Source organism: Platichthys flesus, chromosome 15 (genome assembly GCF_949316205.1).
Source record: "Platichthys flesus chromosome 15, fPlaFle2.1, whole genome shotgun sequence".
NCBI classification, from domain to species: domain Eukaryota; kingdom Metazoa; phylum Chordata; class Actinopteri; order Pleuronectiformes; family Pleuronectidae; genus Platichthys; species Platichthys flesus.
The window spans coordinates 10,017,123-10,035,160 of NC_084959.1; the positions used below are offsets into that span (position 1 = coordinate 10,017,123).

The following is an 18,038-nucleotide window of genomic DNA, read 5'->3' on the forward strand; positions in this document are numbered from 1 at the left end:
CCTGTGAAAAGTGTTCAAACCTGTTCAACAGGACGTGTTAAGTATATAATATGTAGGAATTCAGCTTTACCAATCTCTTCTTTTACTGACTGGGTAAACGAAGTAGGAAAAAGGAAAAACACACCGTTAGCCAGTTAGCTAATAAAACTTTAATCCATGAACGTGATTTGCGCCTGAGACACGTCAGGTAGACTTTCACCGGCAATATTGGTGGGACAACGACTCCCAAGATCCCTTGCTGCTTCATAACAAAATCCAACTAGGTTTTTAGTTATTTTTTTGATTTAGAGACCGATGACTTTTCCAGATATGAAGGTTTTTACTGCAGCTTATTAAAATCCCATACCAATTGTGTGACTTGCAAAACTAAATCAATCAATCAAACTCTAACTTTCACACAGGTGAGTGCAGTAAAATAATAAGAGAGAACAGATTTTTTAAAAGCTGACAATGAAACGCTGTAAAACAGATTTTAAAAGCTGTAACAATTTTGAAAAGTTGTCAGAGGACAGAAATGGCAATGCAAGTGTTTTTGCATTTCATATGTAATCTTTACTGAGATCATTTTGTAGAGACCTTGATCAGCGCAAACAAAGCTGCATCAAATCCCTCTTCTGTTCAGTGTGTTACAATTAGCAGTCATGGTGTTCTATTTTAATTTTCTGCTGCACAGCTGTGATGTTTGAATGAATGTTCAGGCTCAGAAATTGAGACCGAAGGCATCAGAATAACACAGGAACCGAAATTAGATCCTTGTTCTTCTGGGTGAAATACAGACAAAATACCCAAGTTCATAGAAAAAGGTTTCTGAGTTCCTCCTGTCAAAAGGGTAACAGATCTTTTTTGGGGGGGTAACCAGCCTACACTTTGTCTATTGATTAGATTCTGACATCCAAAAGCAAAAGGAGAAACGAACAGCACACAGGAAACTCCCTTGTGCTAAAAAACCGAAACGGTTGCATCTGCGGGTGAGCGAAGCCCTGGCCGTAAATAAAATCTAATTTTTCATAGTCAGACGTTCCCTTCTAACTAACTCATGTTAAACTTGTTTTCCGGCTTTAGTGTCAAGTGAGTTACAGCCACATCTGTGTTCAGTGCATATTTGTCCAACTATTGTAATTTTCACTCCACATTACTTTTCTCAGTCTCCTTCTCGTCAGCCAGGAGATGATCTGGCATGGAACTGGAAATTCAATTCATCCTCACATTTTAAACCTTATTCCCTCTCATGTGATCTTCCCAATCAGCGTGCACCCTGCCGGTCCCCATCACATTCCCTCCGTGTTTATTCTTGCACTTCACCTTACATTGTATTTCTGGAATAGAGGCATCACACAGAGCCTGTCAGACCTTTTGAAAGCATAAATGTCTCTGAGCAAAAATGGAAAGTTTTGTAGGCCAACATAAATAAACGGCAGACGCAAAAAGCTCATCCCTCTTTTGCGTTTCTTTCTAAACAGCAAGTTTTGTCGTCCTAACCACTCTCACTCTTTTCTTGACTCTTGCAGTCCTCACACACACACGCACACACACACACACACACACACACACACACACAATCACACAGTGTAAAATCTCTCTCTGGTCTCTCTCAGCCTCATTCATGCATGCCCGGCTTCTCCATGCTAAAGCAAGCATGAGGACAGCCTACTGCTGACTATGACAGCCACACACACACACTCAGACAGATAGATGTGCACAGAGCCATAGATTTTGCTGTAAGCTAAAAATATATTTTTATTCTATCAAGCCATGTTAACAGCTCTGCACAGCAGTAGTCTTTGAGTCCAGATGAAATGTTGTACTGATGTTCATGGTCCCAGAGGATGAATCCTACTGACTTTGGTGATTCTCCTGACTTTCCTGCTATGTATACCCCATACTTTGTCACCAACTATTGCACTGACATTTGATGCAGTAGTTATCCTCCTAACTTATCCTCTATAACGATCATGACATTATGATTTTGAGTATGATGTACAAAAAATGGTTGAGCATATTTCTCTGATAGTGGGTACAGACCATAGACTGTACATAAAGATGTACAATGTGACAGATCCCCTAAGACGAAGCAGACTACCTTAATGGCCCCCTGGTGGCTGGCTGCAGTACAGGTCATAAACCTTCATGTTTGAGGATAGCTGTAGTTTTGCTTCATTTTTGTACAAAGTGTAGTTTAGAGGCATCTTCCATCTTCATTTACAGTCAATGGTGCAGACATTAACGTCCACCTCAGGTTGGATTGTTATGATTGCTGATCTTCTCGTTCATTTCTCGTGCCATCACCATGTCAAATTATGAAATCATCCAATACTAAATGTTTATAATCACATACTAGTAATATTTATGACATTTACAGCCTCTGTATACCTGTAATTTGTGTTTGGTGCCGATCATTAAATGTATGTTTGCCGGAATCCTAAACTAAGACGCTATACGATGAAGCTCAAAGCATCAACGCTGTGCCCAACAATCACTGCAGGTGTCAGATCATCAAAGTCAACTGTTACTGTTGTGAGATACACACACACACACACACACATACACACACACACACACACACACACACACACGCATACACACAAAACAATAAATTCAGCTCCTCTCAACCCTAGTGTAGCTGCACTGTAGCTGCAGGTGCCACCTGCTGTACCAATGTATGCACACAAACATACACACACACACACACACACACACACACACACACACACAACTGAATTACACATCCATGAACATGACGAACAGCAGCTGGAGGGTTAGTTACCCGTGCAGGCAGAACCCGGTGTTTGTGTAAACAGCAGGAGACTGTTACAACGAGACATCCCAACAATGAGAGCCTCCCATGTCACGGAATGAGAGGCACAGGGTGAGATCATCACTGTGCTTTATATGTGAGTCAGTGGAGTGTGACTGCAGCAATTCTTCCATGCTGTGTTTTGTCTGTGTGTGCAGACGTGTGTTAAACTCACAGGTGTTTGTGTCGATTAAATGCAGAGTTGAGCAATAATTATTTTTATTTTCTCTGTCGGTAGATTTATGCCATAAAGATAAGGGTATTTAATTTATAGCCCAAACGATTAGTTGATTATTGTTTGGTGGATTGAAAGAACATTAACATGGAATTATTTTGATGATCTGTGTTTGCAATATTTTTTATTATTGTAAACTCAATATCTTCCAGATCTGAACACAGGCTCTATGGCTGACGGGGATGGTCAAATTTAGTTGTGTTTATTGTAAGACAAGTATAGAAGACTGAATAATTCTGTATTCAGTGATTTTCAGTTTTTTTGTTTCATCGTGTGTACATATTGCAGTCTGTTGTGTTACCTGCCATACTCCCAGCTGGAGGGAGAGAGAGAGGTCTCATGGAGTGGAGCTCTCAGCAGGGGGGGGCACTCCGCGGGGCTCTGTTACATGTCATACAGTGTGTGTCAGCATGTTCACAGACCCTAAGGCTGAAAAACACAACATGTGAGCGCAATGGTTTCTCTCTTGATCCGAGAGTGTGTTAGACAGTGTTGTGATATGTCTTTCTTTTCTAAGGGCTCGTTCACACTTAACCAGGCCAATTTTTGACCCAACTCGCCTCTTCTGACTATCGTGGAGGCTTTCCCGATTAAAGGCCAGTGGGAACAGATTATCTGCCCAAATAATCCTGACATGTACAATATAACCTTAATGCTACTGGTTGTGTCAGAGCTGCCCGGGTCTCAAATCGTTACTACGGAACATGCCGGCCATGATAAGAGTTAGCTGACCAGGACATTACACATGCATTTCAAACTCACCTCCATCTCACGCTGCCTACGCTCATTCCGCCTTCTCAGCCATGACCTCACCCATATATTTGTTTCCCTCTTTTTGTTTTTCGCTGCAAAACAGAACAAATGCAAGTGCAGCTAGCTGATGACATCCCAGGTCTCCTGAATCACCACTGTGAAATCGTTTCCTACAAACGGCAAGTGTGTGATGTTACGTTCCGGCCAAATGGTTGAGTGTGTGCGTTCTGTGGCTTATAATATAAATCTTTTAAATCTGTCACCTCTGGTCTCCCACATTTTTTAAATCGGCTCAGAGTTGAAAATCCTGAGCACCGGGATGAAAGGTGGACTAGAGAGTTAGATTTGTATTAAGAGAGAGACCAGAACATGCAACATCATAACAAGGAACCCCATGTCATGTCAATGTTTTATTCATGATAATAACATAAAAATGAACTGTAACCCTAACCCTTTACATAACCAGCGTCAATTCACGTTCGATTTTTGACATTAGGAATTTATAAATCAGTTCATTTATTTCAACATTATACTCGGTATTTTATATTTTGCAAAGCAATTAAGTTGCATGGTGAGACCATTTCTAACTATTTTTCCTATATTTTCCTATTTTATTTCATTGTCCCTCTCAGTTGTTAGAGTAAACCGTGTGGACCCAGTGCTCATTGGTGAGACATTGTAAATCTGTACATTCGACAACTTGTTTACCCTCATTAGTGGTCATCGTTGTCTCTACTGTTTTAATGACTAGTTTATAACTTCTTGAATGTCATCATTATAAAGGAATGTGTTATAGACGTGCAGTTTTCTTAGTTGGGTTCAACACTCTTCTCTTTGAACCTGCTATCACAGTTTGTGAGGAGTAACAGCTGTAGGAGAGTTATTTCTCTCGTACTCTGCAGTAACAAACAGTCCAATAATTGGCTTGGATTCAGAAAATCTCGATTCTCCCGAGAGAAAAACATGTCAACCCGACCAGGCAGAGAATAAGAAGAAGAACGATCTGCTAATAATCTGTTAAAGATCTGCTGTGAAGCTTCAGATTTCAAGGAAGATGATGTGAATCTGAAGCTACGGGAGGCTGTGACTGAACACCGCGGCTTACAGGCTCTTTAGTTGTTTGAATATTAACACATTACTCATTATTTGTGTCTTTTTTTTCCTCAAGGGAGCCCAGGATGTTTACACACCAAGTTTTCTGCTGTACTGATATCAGTTGTTGTGGTTTGTTTGTTATTGTGTGTCTTCCTTTTGCTTTCTGAGAATATAAAACTAATTTCCTCTGGAGGGACAGATGTGACGACCTTGGTTATTTTTCCGAGTTTAACCTCTGTCGTCATGGGAAACCTCACATGTGATGCATGTTTTTACATTTATTTTAAATGTGAGGAACCTTCCTAGACAACGACACAATAGTCTTTTATTTATTTGAGAGTTATAGAATCCATAGATTTATTTTTGTAACTAGGAACTGAACCAAGCCCAGTATCAACTTTAACACCAGAGACACTGTGGGAAACCCCTTTTGGCTTTCAAAGTGAGACAATGAGAGAATGGGGAATATTGGGTGGAAGCAATGAATCTTTGGGTATGCAAGCATGCACACACACACATACACACACACACACCCTGGCATGTCCGAACACACCTTCTACACATTGGTACACATCAAGCTTGAGGGGCTACACCAGAACTCTCTCCATACATCACACTTCCACCGACTCCCACCCTGTTCCCGCATTCCTCTCCTGTCTGACACACTTCCAGTAAGCCCACCAGCACTTCAAAAACAGCCCACCACCAACACCACCAGCCCTCCAGACGTCAGCAGCTGCAAAAACATCCTCAGCTCTGTCGCACGCAGAGTCACAAACAACAACACCACCTTATTAGAGACTTGGGGGAAACAAAACCCCACAGGTCCAGTCAATACAGTGGCTGCTCTCTTAAAATCGAATCTGAAAAACTAACAGTAACTGATTAGCATGTATCTTTTCTGCGTTATATTTCTACAACCCTTAACATTCATTGTCTTTTTCTACAAAAATTTTCCACAAATGGAAGCAGTGTCACAGGCTCAGTGACACTTTTCCAGCTAAACGAGCTCAAATTGAATAAATCAACTAAATCCTTAACCCGAGCCCATGTTCTGTGTCTCCCTGCAGAGAAAGCCCAGAAGGGAGAAAAGAGGAAGCAGAATGGAGTGAAGGAGAAAGGGAAGGAGAGGAGGAAGAGTAGTCCTGAGACGAAAAAGGAGAGATGGAAGTCAGAAAACGGCTCACTGCTAAAAGAGCTAGGTACACTGTGTGTGCGTGTGTGTGTGTGTGTGTGAGTGTGAGTGAGTGTGTGAGTGAGACAGTGTGTGTGTTTCCAAGCTGATCAAATGCACTTCATTGACTGCTAATATGTGTTTGTTAGTGTGTCCTTATGAAAGCATGCAAAAAATAATGAATGTGAGCCAGTGTTTTGATATACAATCTACAACCTCATAGGACCAAATGCAATGATCAAAAAACTACCACATTATTAAAGTTTGAAATCTCAGGGTATTAGATCATTTAGATTTCTGGAAACTTAAATAAAACATTGATGGACAAAGAGCGTTGCAACCTTAGCAAAATGACATTTTTCAACTTAATACATCCATCATCAATGTTATCATCAATCCTGTGTGTCAAACATTGCAGAGCAACTGTCAGATGCCAGGGTAAAACAAGCTGGGAGTCTACAATGCTACATCCGTACAACTACACATTCATTAGACACTCACAACTGCTAGCTGATTGGGTATTTTTGGTCAAGACTCACTTTCCGCTGATTCATCAGGCTACTATCACATGACCCCCCCCCCCTTCAAGATGAAGACAACCGGAATTAGCATTAGAATAAGCCTTGACTACCAGGGGATGAATTGCTCATCAGTTACATTGCTGACCCTGTTGTCTTTGCCAACAGCTGTTATGCTGTTAAATTCTGCATTTTACAATGACACATGCTTACATGTGTAGGAGACAAGCAAATCATATTATTCAAGCAATCTGCAGCAATTCCCTTGGGACGCACATGCCCTCCTATTTATACTGGCACGTGCATTCCCGGTGTACGTGAGCGGTCACTTGATGTGCATGGTCGGGCGTGTCGGTATGGACAGGGATTGATACTGATACAAATCCCAAACGTTTCTGTGAACAGAGCTCGTTTTAGTTTGAAAATGCTCAATCAAAAATATAGTTATATGGATGCAGCATATATCCACCCACAATAAAAGTGGGCAAGGGGCTCAAGGGGAACAACTAGTGTGTTGCCATGTATGAATTGCTGCTATCGAGGGAGCGTCCTGCCATCTGCCGTGTCAATATCCACACCAGCCTTGATGTGTTTCATCACAGCACACTCCTATCATTTTGTTTACGGCTCTAAGACACGTGTAAGTGTGCGTTGCCTCTTTTAATAGGAGCTGACTGCAGCTCAGCCCAGCAGGTCTGGTGTGATACATCAATCTGTTGGCAGTGCACCATGGCGGAAGAGACTGACAGAGAGGATATAAAAGTGAGGGAGAAGATACAGTGAGACTGGATAATATAAAAATGTCATCCCTGTAAATCACGCTGACCTTCCCTCAGCGTTTCTGTAATAAATAAATCACAGTGCTCGAACTGCAGAACATCCTCCTGAGAGTTACAACAGAAGTTATGGCCACACAGTGTAAAGTACGGTACTGGCTCATTTTAGAGGTGTTGTAACAAAGTGGTGGGGCTGCTGATGAAGTTGATGGGCTCTGTTGTATTTAGTGCCCTACAACATGCACATTGGACCTGTCAGTTTCCAAGTAGCACATGAATGAAAGACAACGTAGACTTCATTCATGCTCCTGTGTAATATAATAAATGTAACTACACCCTGACTTCAGCAGCTTCACAGGGACCACAAGAGCTCGGATTAACTTTTTATTATTGCTTACAAACGTCCGAGCCAGTGGAGATTTTTATGAGTGATGACATTATGACACATTGAAAAAACTATAAATGTTAATGATACCAGCATCAGAAATGCCTCTGATACAGGTATGTTGACCTTCAGTGTCAAACAATGACAAGAATCATTACTACCATGCATTATTTATTTTTTTCAACACACTAGTATCAGATTGGTTCTTAGAATCGGCAGATGCGCAAAGTCCAGCTGTTGGAATTGGTATTGGGAAGAGAAAAATGTCATGGTAACAACACTAGAAAGAAGATTAACTATCTGTAATTGTAGGTAACGTATCTTACAAAGTCATCCTCAGTCCAAGTCTCAGCGCTCCCTTGCTCTGTATCACAGAGAATGAAACCTGGTTGTTGTGTGAAATAACATAAAAGCACAATGCTGCACCTCTTTTTAGAGACTCCTTTCAACCACTGATGTTGGCAAATCCTAAATTGTGATTACGTCTTGACATCTTTTGCTGCCTCATTCAGTTGGGAATCAGAAAGGGGACTCTTCATTTTTTTGTCATCTTGGTGTTGATGTGAGGCAGCTGCAGTTTACAAAATCAGTCAACAGCCTCACACTCACCCTTAAAGGTTTTTCCATCCATGGTGCCAAAATCCTAAATGCCTCTAATCAGTACACGTGGTTGAGTGTCAGTCATGGTTCAATATGGCTGACGATTTGATCAACAGGGCATGCAGTACATCAGTAGTGTATCTTTTATCAAACCTGTTACTGTTGATCATGGTGGACCCATGGATTAGGAAGAAGGAGACCGGTCGGTGCCTATCCTAATCATCAGTGAGGATGGCTGATAACAGTTGTCTGCAGGTGATTCATTACCCAACCACCAATAGTGACGGCTTCATGTGATGCTCAGGCGACAGATATCAAAAGGAGATTACGCCTGCAGTTCATGTGTAAGTAGATATCTGTTTGCAACATGGACAATTTGCAGCCATTTAGCTGACACTAAGCTGAGGTGAACGAACAGATAAAGGCTCGATGTCTCGCTCCAGGACACTTGATGGACTGCTGATGGACAGACACTGTCTCCGTGGGGATTTAATCTGCAGCTTTAAATTGTCAGCATGAGACAAGCCAACTGCCTCGACTATTGAGGTGCAAATAAGCATTTCAGTGCCCAGACGTCTTTATACAAGTCACAAAGACGTCCTGCTCTGAGGCAGTTTGTCCATCACTAAGCAGCAAGAGGTTTATTTTAGCAGCTGTGACATTTTCGGTCTGAAGAAGGTTATGAGTAACTATTTTCTCATTAAAGGATCCAGGTTCGTGTTAGCAGGACTGGGAAATGACTGGACTGATGTTTATGACCTTCTATTTACCTCCTCACCTGCATTCACTAAGGTAGAAGGGCTTTTTTCAAAGTTGGCACATTGTCTATATCGCCAATTAAAGTCATATTCCGTGACATCCTAAGCACCACCTCAGTTTATTTGTTTTTCATGCAGCTGCTTGATGGGACAGCAAAGCGGTGACAGCTTGATGAGCTGTAGTTTTGTGGGTCGTGGCACAACCAGGGCAAACTGTCAGAATCAAACACAGTGTTTCCTCCATCTCCTGTCAGCTTATCTCCTTTGCTTTTGTTTGGGAAATGTGTCAGTCCAGAATTACATAATCATTCAAAATCAATGGAAGAAGGTGAAAGTTACATGTATGAAGTGATTGATATAAAAAAGATTGAATCAATGGTGGTGCTCCTCGGGATAATGGGATCCTGCATAATACGAACATCGATAAATAGTTTGTTTCACACTATTAGTGGTTAAAAGTGATTTCATATTTATATACTGTATATATTCTTAATAATCCTTCCTCTCATGCGAGGAGTTGTAGTTGCTGACAAAACATTAAACAGCTTACAACTACACCATAGTCAGTTATTAACCAATTTATTAAATAAATAAATGTTTAAATACTGAAAGGTAGGACATGTGTGCTGTCAGTAAAACTTTAAATGCCTAATTCAAGATAAAAAAAACTTTACTTGTTTTTGTTTTTGTGTGCAAAAATTATTCTAGGAACATGCAAATTATGAAGTGGTTCCACAGTGAAAAAATGCAGTTGTGATATACTGTATGTTTGTGTAGGCAAATACACAGAAAAACAAAGTCCTCAATATCTTCAGGCTTCCTCTAAATACAAACCCCTCTGCTGTGAATAGCTTCCATATGTAGGACGTGAAGTGGGTGTCTTATACAACACTTGTTTATATGTATCTAGATCTAATAAGTAAAGAATAGTCCTGTGATGACGTTCTGCTACACAATGAGTAATATCTAAGATTCTGAATGAAAAATTGATGTGATGATTAATTTGAAATTCCTCCGAGTTATTGTGTGAGTAAAACCACCTAGATCAGAGATTCAATTTATATTATTTTAACGCTTTAAGGTGAATTCCCCCTTCTCTGCAGCTGAAATAGAAAAAGACAAATTTTTTTATGAGTGATAGGAAGTTGCGACATGCACCACTGACTTATATACACACAACTCACAACAAGATGCATGACAAGCAAGTGAGATATCTCCACCAGTAAAAGCAGCTTTAAAGCAACACGTGAAAAGTAAAGAGCTTTCTTTTTTTCTTTCTATGATCTCAGAAAACGAACATGACAGAACGTAGCTCCAAGCTTCAAAATCAAGCAACAAAGACGTCCCGCTGTCATCAAAGCATGAAACCTGGAGCCGCTCTATTGATAACTACGTGGGCTGTAATGTTGAGGAATATAATATTTTCGTAGAAACCGGATACAGCTAATGCACTCTATTGTTAAAATTTCTAAAACATATAATCCAGATCCACTTATTGGAGTTTGAATTTTGGGCTTTTGGTGGTAGCCGTGGCCTCGGACTCGGAGAAATAGGCAGTTGAAGAAACTCCTTTATAAAGGAGAAATACTGTTGTGTATGCAACTGTGATAAGACCTCAGCAGTTCAAACAATCATGCATGTTGATTATAACAGATGTCAATCTTTGTGAAACTCACAATCAGGCAATTATCGTGGACTCTTTCTAACATTACCACTCCAGCAGTGGAGAAAACCCCTGTATTCTTCAAATCATTGGTCAAACCGCTAATTAGTCATGTCTTATAGGACTTAGACTGCCCTCCTTGATGCTACTGAGCAACTTCACACTTATAGAACAGCTTCTCTCTCCTCTGTGGTCCTCCTTCTGGTCCTTTCTGCTGCGTTTGACACGGTGAACCATCAGATCCCTAATTCCTCCCCTTCAGATTCTGGGTGTCTCAGGCCGTACCTACCAGTTACTTGGAGATGATCTGGGTCAGAACCTTGTCCATTCACTACCGGGTTCCCTCAAGCTTCCATCCTGGGTCCCCTCCTTTTTTCCCTTTACACCAACACTCTCGGCTCACTTATTTAATCAAGTGGCTGTTCCTACGACAGCTACGCAGATGACGCCCAACTAATCTTCTCTTTTCCCCAATCTGAAACACAGGTAGCAGCACGAATCTCTGCTTGTCTGACTGACATCTTTAAGTGGATGTTCGCACAGCACTTAAAAACCAACCTTGACAAGACCAAGCTACATTTCCTTCCAGGGAAGGGCTCTCCCACCCATGACCTTACTCTCACCATCGACAGCTCCGTGGTAGCCCCCACACAGACCGCTAGGAACGTGGGTGTGTCACTCGACAGTCTACTCTCCCTTACTGCCAACATTGCTTCAACAACCCGGTCGTGTAGAAACATGGTTCACAACATCAGGAAAATACGTCCCCCTCTCACTCAAGAGGTTCTGGTTCAGGCTCTTGTCATCTCACATTAAGTGTTATTGGAACTCCCTCCTGGCTGATCTGCCTGCTAGTGCCATCCAACCTCTGCAGCTCGTCCAGAGTTCAGCAGCTCGACTGGTCTTTAACCACCCTAAGCTCACTCACACTACTCCGCTCTTCCGTTCCCTGCACTGGTTACCAGTAGCTGCCCGCATCCGTTTCAAAACACTAGTACTTGCTTACCGTGCTGTAAGCGGATCGGGTACAGTCTACATCCAGGACACGGCTAGCCACTCAACAAAATCGCAACTCCCCATTGACATCAGGACAGCAGAAAGTCTACACATCTTCCACCTCAGGCTTAAAACGCATCTCTTCCGACTACATCTTGGTTAAGAAGATGATGATATAATAACCATTGTCAACTCTGAGGTTGAAAAGAAAAAAAAGTTAGTTGCACTTATACATTGCACCTACATGTAGCACTTCGTAGTTTGGCTTTTTATAATCAATGCACCTTAAAGTACCGGTCGTCCTGTGTTAGAGCTTCCTCCTCACTCCCCCTCCGACCTGTGCTCACTTTACTCTTTAACAATAAACACCAGCACTGATCTCAAGTTATTAGGACACGTGTAGCACTGACTTTCTGTTTGTTAGATTGGCCTTAGAGTTTATGAGAAAACATGTTTAAACCTGCTAAACAACATGAGACGTGACATTTCAGAATATGGGCCTAGAAGGTGAAGATCCCATGTGATTATCAGTTCTGTGAAAAGGGACAGAGACGAAAACGTCTTTGTTGCAGAAAAAGCGACGCCCTGTTTATCTATGAATTCAGCATGTCTTTACAAAGATCAGTCATAAGTGTGAGTGATTAGAAAACATCACAGAAGCAGGGTCACTTGTTGACCAGCGGAGTAATGCGCCTCAGTGGAGCTGATTTAAGATAAGATAATATAAAACTGTATTGATCCACACACCGGGGAAATTCAGTTGTTAAAGCTGCAGGCACAACAGAATGAGATAGACAAGAGAATAAAGAAATATAAAATAGGCAATTGATTTTATTTGAATATGCTGTGTATGTACTTTATATACACCTTTTCCCTGTAGTGGTTTGTATGAAATGTTATAAGTAAAGTGCAATGGCACAGGATTAATGTACGGGCAAGTCAAATCTGTTTTGTGCATAAGAAAAAACTTTTGTACATAAAAAAGTTATTTTATTTATAACGCGATGTATATCAATCTCAACTGATGTGAAAAATACAAGCGTGATATGATTTATTTTCCATATCGCCCCGCCCTATGTTGCACAAAATACTGCACCTTTGTCTGCACTAATAAGCTGCTGGATCCGATGAGCCCAGACGCTCAATATCACAGAAGTTTTGTCAACATTGCATGTACACAACCTAAATCAAATGTTACATTTTATGTAATTACACTTTTATAGCTGTTATGTTCAACATATCTGAATATCTGTCCACCTTTTTTTTCATTTTTACTTCCCTCACAGTAAATCAACAAATTGATTAGTTATTTAAAGGTTTTGGGCGTAAAATTTGTCTCATATTAGAGGAAAAAACAGAAATATTGTCATTGAACTGATTGATCATATGTGACACATTTTAAAACAATTCATTATTACACCCAGTTTAGTCTTATTTCTTTCTTTTACTTTATTTTTACTTTATTCTATCATTATATCAGTTTTGATAAAGAGTTTTTATAATGAACTGTTAAATGAAATAGAGTATATAGAATATTGTCCCTCATCATGTCCATTTGCATCTTACATGCAAGATACAATCTGGCATAGATGTTTTCAGCCTCTCACCCACCCACACAAATTTATATAAACATGCACACATGCGCGCACGCACAACACACACAAACACACACAAAGCCATGACGCATGGCTGTCTCATTTCCTTATTTAACCAGAGCTGAGCAGCACAGAGCCAACAGTACTTTCCTGTCAAAGTGAATATGATCAATAAACACAGATAACAGAGGACAGGAGCATAGTTTCCCTCTGTCTCACTTTCCCCCTGCTCTGATATGATCTCCCTCTCCTTCTCTATTTATCTAAGTTTCCACCTCGTCTGTTTTTCACAGTGAATCAGTCTCTTTTTCATCTCGCGCTCTGTGTTATATCACTGCCTCCCTCTGTTTATCCTTCCGTCTTTCTTCCTCTCTAGATCTCTCTCAGTCTTTCAGCCTGGTTGCTGAGGGATGGAGGCTGCAGCTAGATGTAGAAAAGATGTTTGGAAATAATCGTTCACATAGTTTTTCCATGAGAAACAAGCCCCTCTGTGTATGTGCTTCACTTTGTTTTTGTGTCATGTGTCTGTTGTGTATGCGTATATGTGTTTGCATAATATATTTGTTTCATTTGTATGTTTGTCTTTGCATGCTGTATGTGCTCAAATCTCACAGTCTCAGTTTGTGTGTGTGTGTGTGTCGGGCCATCTGTTATCTGTCGGGTCTGGTCCTGTCTCCCAGGGCTTTGAATTTCCTCTCTGTGTTCTGGGATCAAGAAGACAGACATGTAGCACAACTCCTCCTCAGATCCGCTGTCCCCTATCCCCAATGTTTATTAGTGAGACCCATATGCCAGTGGTGATTGGAAGAGAGAATTTGAAATCTTCTTAGTCACTGAGGAGTTCCACCCTCACAACTAAGATCCATAACTAAATTCAGTTAAGAAATGTAATCCAGTCTAATGGGCATGATTGAGTGTTTTTGCATGTTGCCTTTTTTACTTTACATTCCAGTGAAAAGAACCACATTGACGGAGAGAGTTGTTGCCTGTCGAGACTTTTTTGGATTAGCTATTGTATAAATTAACAGTCCCCTCTTCTGAAAGGTGCAGTGGTTGACACGTAGGTTTCCCGTTCAAATCCTGGTTTGGTCAGGTGTGAATGGTTGTCTCTGTTTATTACAATACGCTACCACGGTGAAACCTACCACAGTATGATCCAGAGCATTAGTGTTTGCACAGTTATATATTCGGTGTTATTCATGGTAAAACTTGTGTCTCTATACGAACCGTATATATATGCTCCAGTTCCCCTGTGACCCTACAAAGGATAATAAGTGTAGATAATGGAAGGATGGACGAGCTGAAACTGCATAAAATTGGGGAATGAGGGGGAAAAAGTTGGCTTAGCTAATCATAAAACTAATAAAAACCCATTTTGCTGCAGTGCAACCCTTGATAATAAACCGAGGAAACAGCAGGTGACACCAGAATGCTTTTTAATCTGGGATGTTGAAAAAAGGTGTATTTCCTGTGTTTTTCCAGATATCAAACCAATAATAGGAAATAATAACATGGGACAGAATTGGAACAGACCACAAAGTAGCGTGTTGTGGTCCTCTCTCTGAACTCTGCTTACTCTCTATCAACCTCCTGTTTTCTTCACACTTCCCCACTGTCTTTTTTTTCCCCCTCCGTCACCTATTCCCTCCCTCGGAGCTTTCCTGACTCCTGCAGAGACATGCTGCGTCATGGAAAAGACAACGGCGTGTGTGTGTGTGTGTGTGTGTGTGTGTGTGTGTGTGTGTGTGCGTGTGCGTGTGCGTGTGCATGCGGTGGATGGCTGGTGTTACAGCCACCCCAGTAGCCTCCTGCCGTCCTGCTTGGCAGATTAGTACAGGCTGTGAAGATTTATATTGTCCTGGCTGGAAAGACAGGGCAGGAACAAAAAGAGAGAACAAGGCTTGGACCTCCAAAATATGTGCGCACACTTATTTGTGTGTTTGTGCGAAGTCTTTTGTCAACATCATTGACATTTTAATCATGTCTATAAGGAGCTATGAGGCAGTTGTTCCTCAAAGGATATGACAGTCTTGTAGTGTTCTCATGCAGAGTTTAATGATTGTTTCCGGCAAAACACAAAAACTAAATGTCATTATTTTTCCATATGACACCCCCTGGGTATTTAAATCATTTCGGATTCTGCTGCACATGAACTTTTGCCTGCTGCTTTACCAACAAGGAGCATTTTAATTTACTGTCTGAAATTGGTTGCTCTTTATTTACACGCCTACCAAATATTTTGTCTTTGTGTTGTTGTGAGCTTAGTTCGTTAGTTCTTCATAGTAATATGAGAGCTGTTGTCATCCCGCTGTGCGTGAACATCCTCTGTAACTACAAGCACAGACTCTTATCAAATCAAGGTCCAATGTCTTAGATGCATCTATCCGGAGTTTCATTCTTAAAGCAATCAATCATTGTAAATGAGGAAGTTGTTGCAATCGAATGCAAAGTCAATGGAAAGACGCAAACAGAAACAAATTCTTCGGGGGCAAGTGACTATCTAGAGTTTCTGCTGAGTGTTGAGTTCAGTCAGAGGCTAAAGTGAACACACACACTTCCACACACTCAGTTGTGTGTCTGTTGCTGGGTGGTACGTGGCTATTTATAGCAAATGTACACAGAGTGCACAGATCGTCACACTCATGATTCAGGACAAACAGCTGATCATTCAGGTTGAGCACTGGTAGACAGTTCACTTTCAGAAGTTGGTCCTAATTTGCAAGTAATACTTTTAATGGCATTTTTTTTTATCAGTCTGTACAGTGCAAAACATGTATATAAACATTTTAATCAGTTTTTAGTTTAATTTCTACAAAAGCTAAACTTCAATGAATTTAAAAGGGTTTCAGAAATATTCATTAAGTGGACTGTATACAGGATATTCACTCATGAGAACCACCTCTAACTGAAATAAATATAGATATATACATGCAATACACAAGTATTAGATAATTTAAAGATCTGAGTGACAAAATGTGGACGCCATCTTCCCTTGTAACAGGGGAGAAGAAGTGTTAAAACTGACGGATCCCACCCTCAAATTCTGTGGTCTCCCCAGGTTGTAGTTTACTGCATTGTTGTTGTGTGTGTTTGTGTGTGTCAGGGTGAGAAAGACTAAAATGTCACAGACCTACTCACAGCGCTTTGGCAGCACTTTCACTGCCCACAATGATACAAAAGGACCCATGAAAACCTCCTAATTACACGCAAATACATTTAAAAGCAGGGAGCTTTCTCTGCAGCCTCCCACACACACACACACAGACACACACACATAGTGAACACACACTTACACAGCTCTCAGTCCTAGGCTGTTAGAGTCCTGTACAAGGGAAACAGAACATGGACTGCCATATTCCAGCTATTGACCTCATTCAATATGTGTTGAGTATAGTCTGATTATGATGAGAAGACGTCAATCAGTTGGTATTTGCCATATGTCAATTTTGTATAATACAGTGACAACTCCAATATGACGTTATGATTCGAATAAGATGTATACAAGTCTAACTAATGTAACTAAGGTTGGAATACGCCACTTGTCTTAATGTGATTAATGCTAATTCTGAGTATGACCTCATTCGAGTTACCCTGATCACAAAAGGTGTTTCAAGAGTTTTGAAATGTTAAGTTACATATTTATTGTACTTATTGTGAGATTTTAGAGCAGAAACCACTTCTTACACTACAGATACAGCGCCAATTACCTTCAAATCTTCCGTGCAGGTTTTATTCATCTGTAAAGATGGATTTTTTAAATTTTTCTGTTACAGTGATCCACTTTGAGTGACATGTTTTAAGTTATTTAAAAGAAAAGAAAGTCTAAGGATAATCATAACTATTTGAGATAAAGTACCTCTGTTGACTGAAGTGAACCTGACTCAACAGAATCGAGGGATATCAAGTGTGACCTTGGTGCTCTGGGTCTATGTATGCTCTTTATTCTTTAAGACAGTTCCCTTCAATGTCACTGACACTTTTAGAGCTTTCTTTGTTTATTAATAATTAATGAAAAATGTGCTGCTCCCCTCACCTATCTGCTTTGTCTTTCTCCCTCTTGTCTCCCTCCGTCTCTCTTCCCTTCATCCCCACCATTTCCATCCCATCTCTCACCTGTCTGACTTCACCACTCCCTCTCTCTCTTTTCCTTGATATCGTCCCATCTCTTCCCCCGAATCCTCCTCCCTCCCTGCTCCTGTCCCTCACCCTCTCCTCAGGTTTGTCAAAGTCCTTCCCCCTGGACAATTCTTTGTTCGACAGCTGGCTCGCCCAGTCGGTTAAGATCACCGCTGATGACATGCTGAGCCAGTGGGCACTGGGTGCCCAGCACGGGGACAAAAGTGGCAGCCTGCTCTCCGACCAGGTAGGGCTTCAGTGGCAGGAGGCCTGGAGGATGATGCATTAGCTGTAATGTTATGATCCTAATACACAGTTACAGATGTTTTGCTTATTGAATAAGTGGTGTGCATGTACTCGTGCTCGAGGCAATGAATTAAAGCAAACATGGCAAACTCCGAATGTCTAAAATTAGCAGCGTCATACGATCCATCACCTCTTGAAGTGAATCTGAGTCCACAACACATACCTTATGACCGTAGCCACTATCCTGATTACTGACCTGAAAGACATGGACGTCCAAAGTTACATAAAGGTCTTGGCACAAAAGTTGTTCTCAGTCAAGGAAGGTGGCAAAATC

The 18,038-nt window shown here is 41.0% G+C and overlaps 1 protein-coding gene across 1 annotated transcript in view; it reads left to right on the plus strand.

Moving 5' to 3' along the window:
- The window catches only part of jade2 (jade family PHD finger 2), a 162,369-nt gene that overhangs the window by 131,394 nt on the left and 12,937 nt on the right, over nt 1-18,038 (plus strand). Inside the window, exons 12-13 of the mRNA XM_062405859.1 lie at nt 5,948-6,079; nt 17,560-17,705. Coding sequence (XP_062261843.1) covers nt 5,948-6,079; nt 17,560-17,705 — 278 coding nt within the window. The remainder of the gene's footprint in view (nt 1-5,947; nt 6,080-17,559; nt 17,706-18,038) is intronic.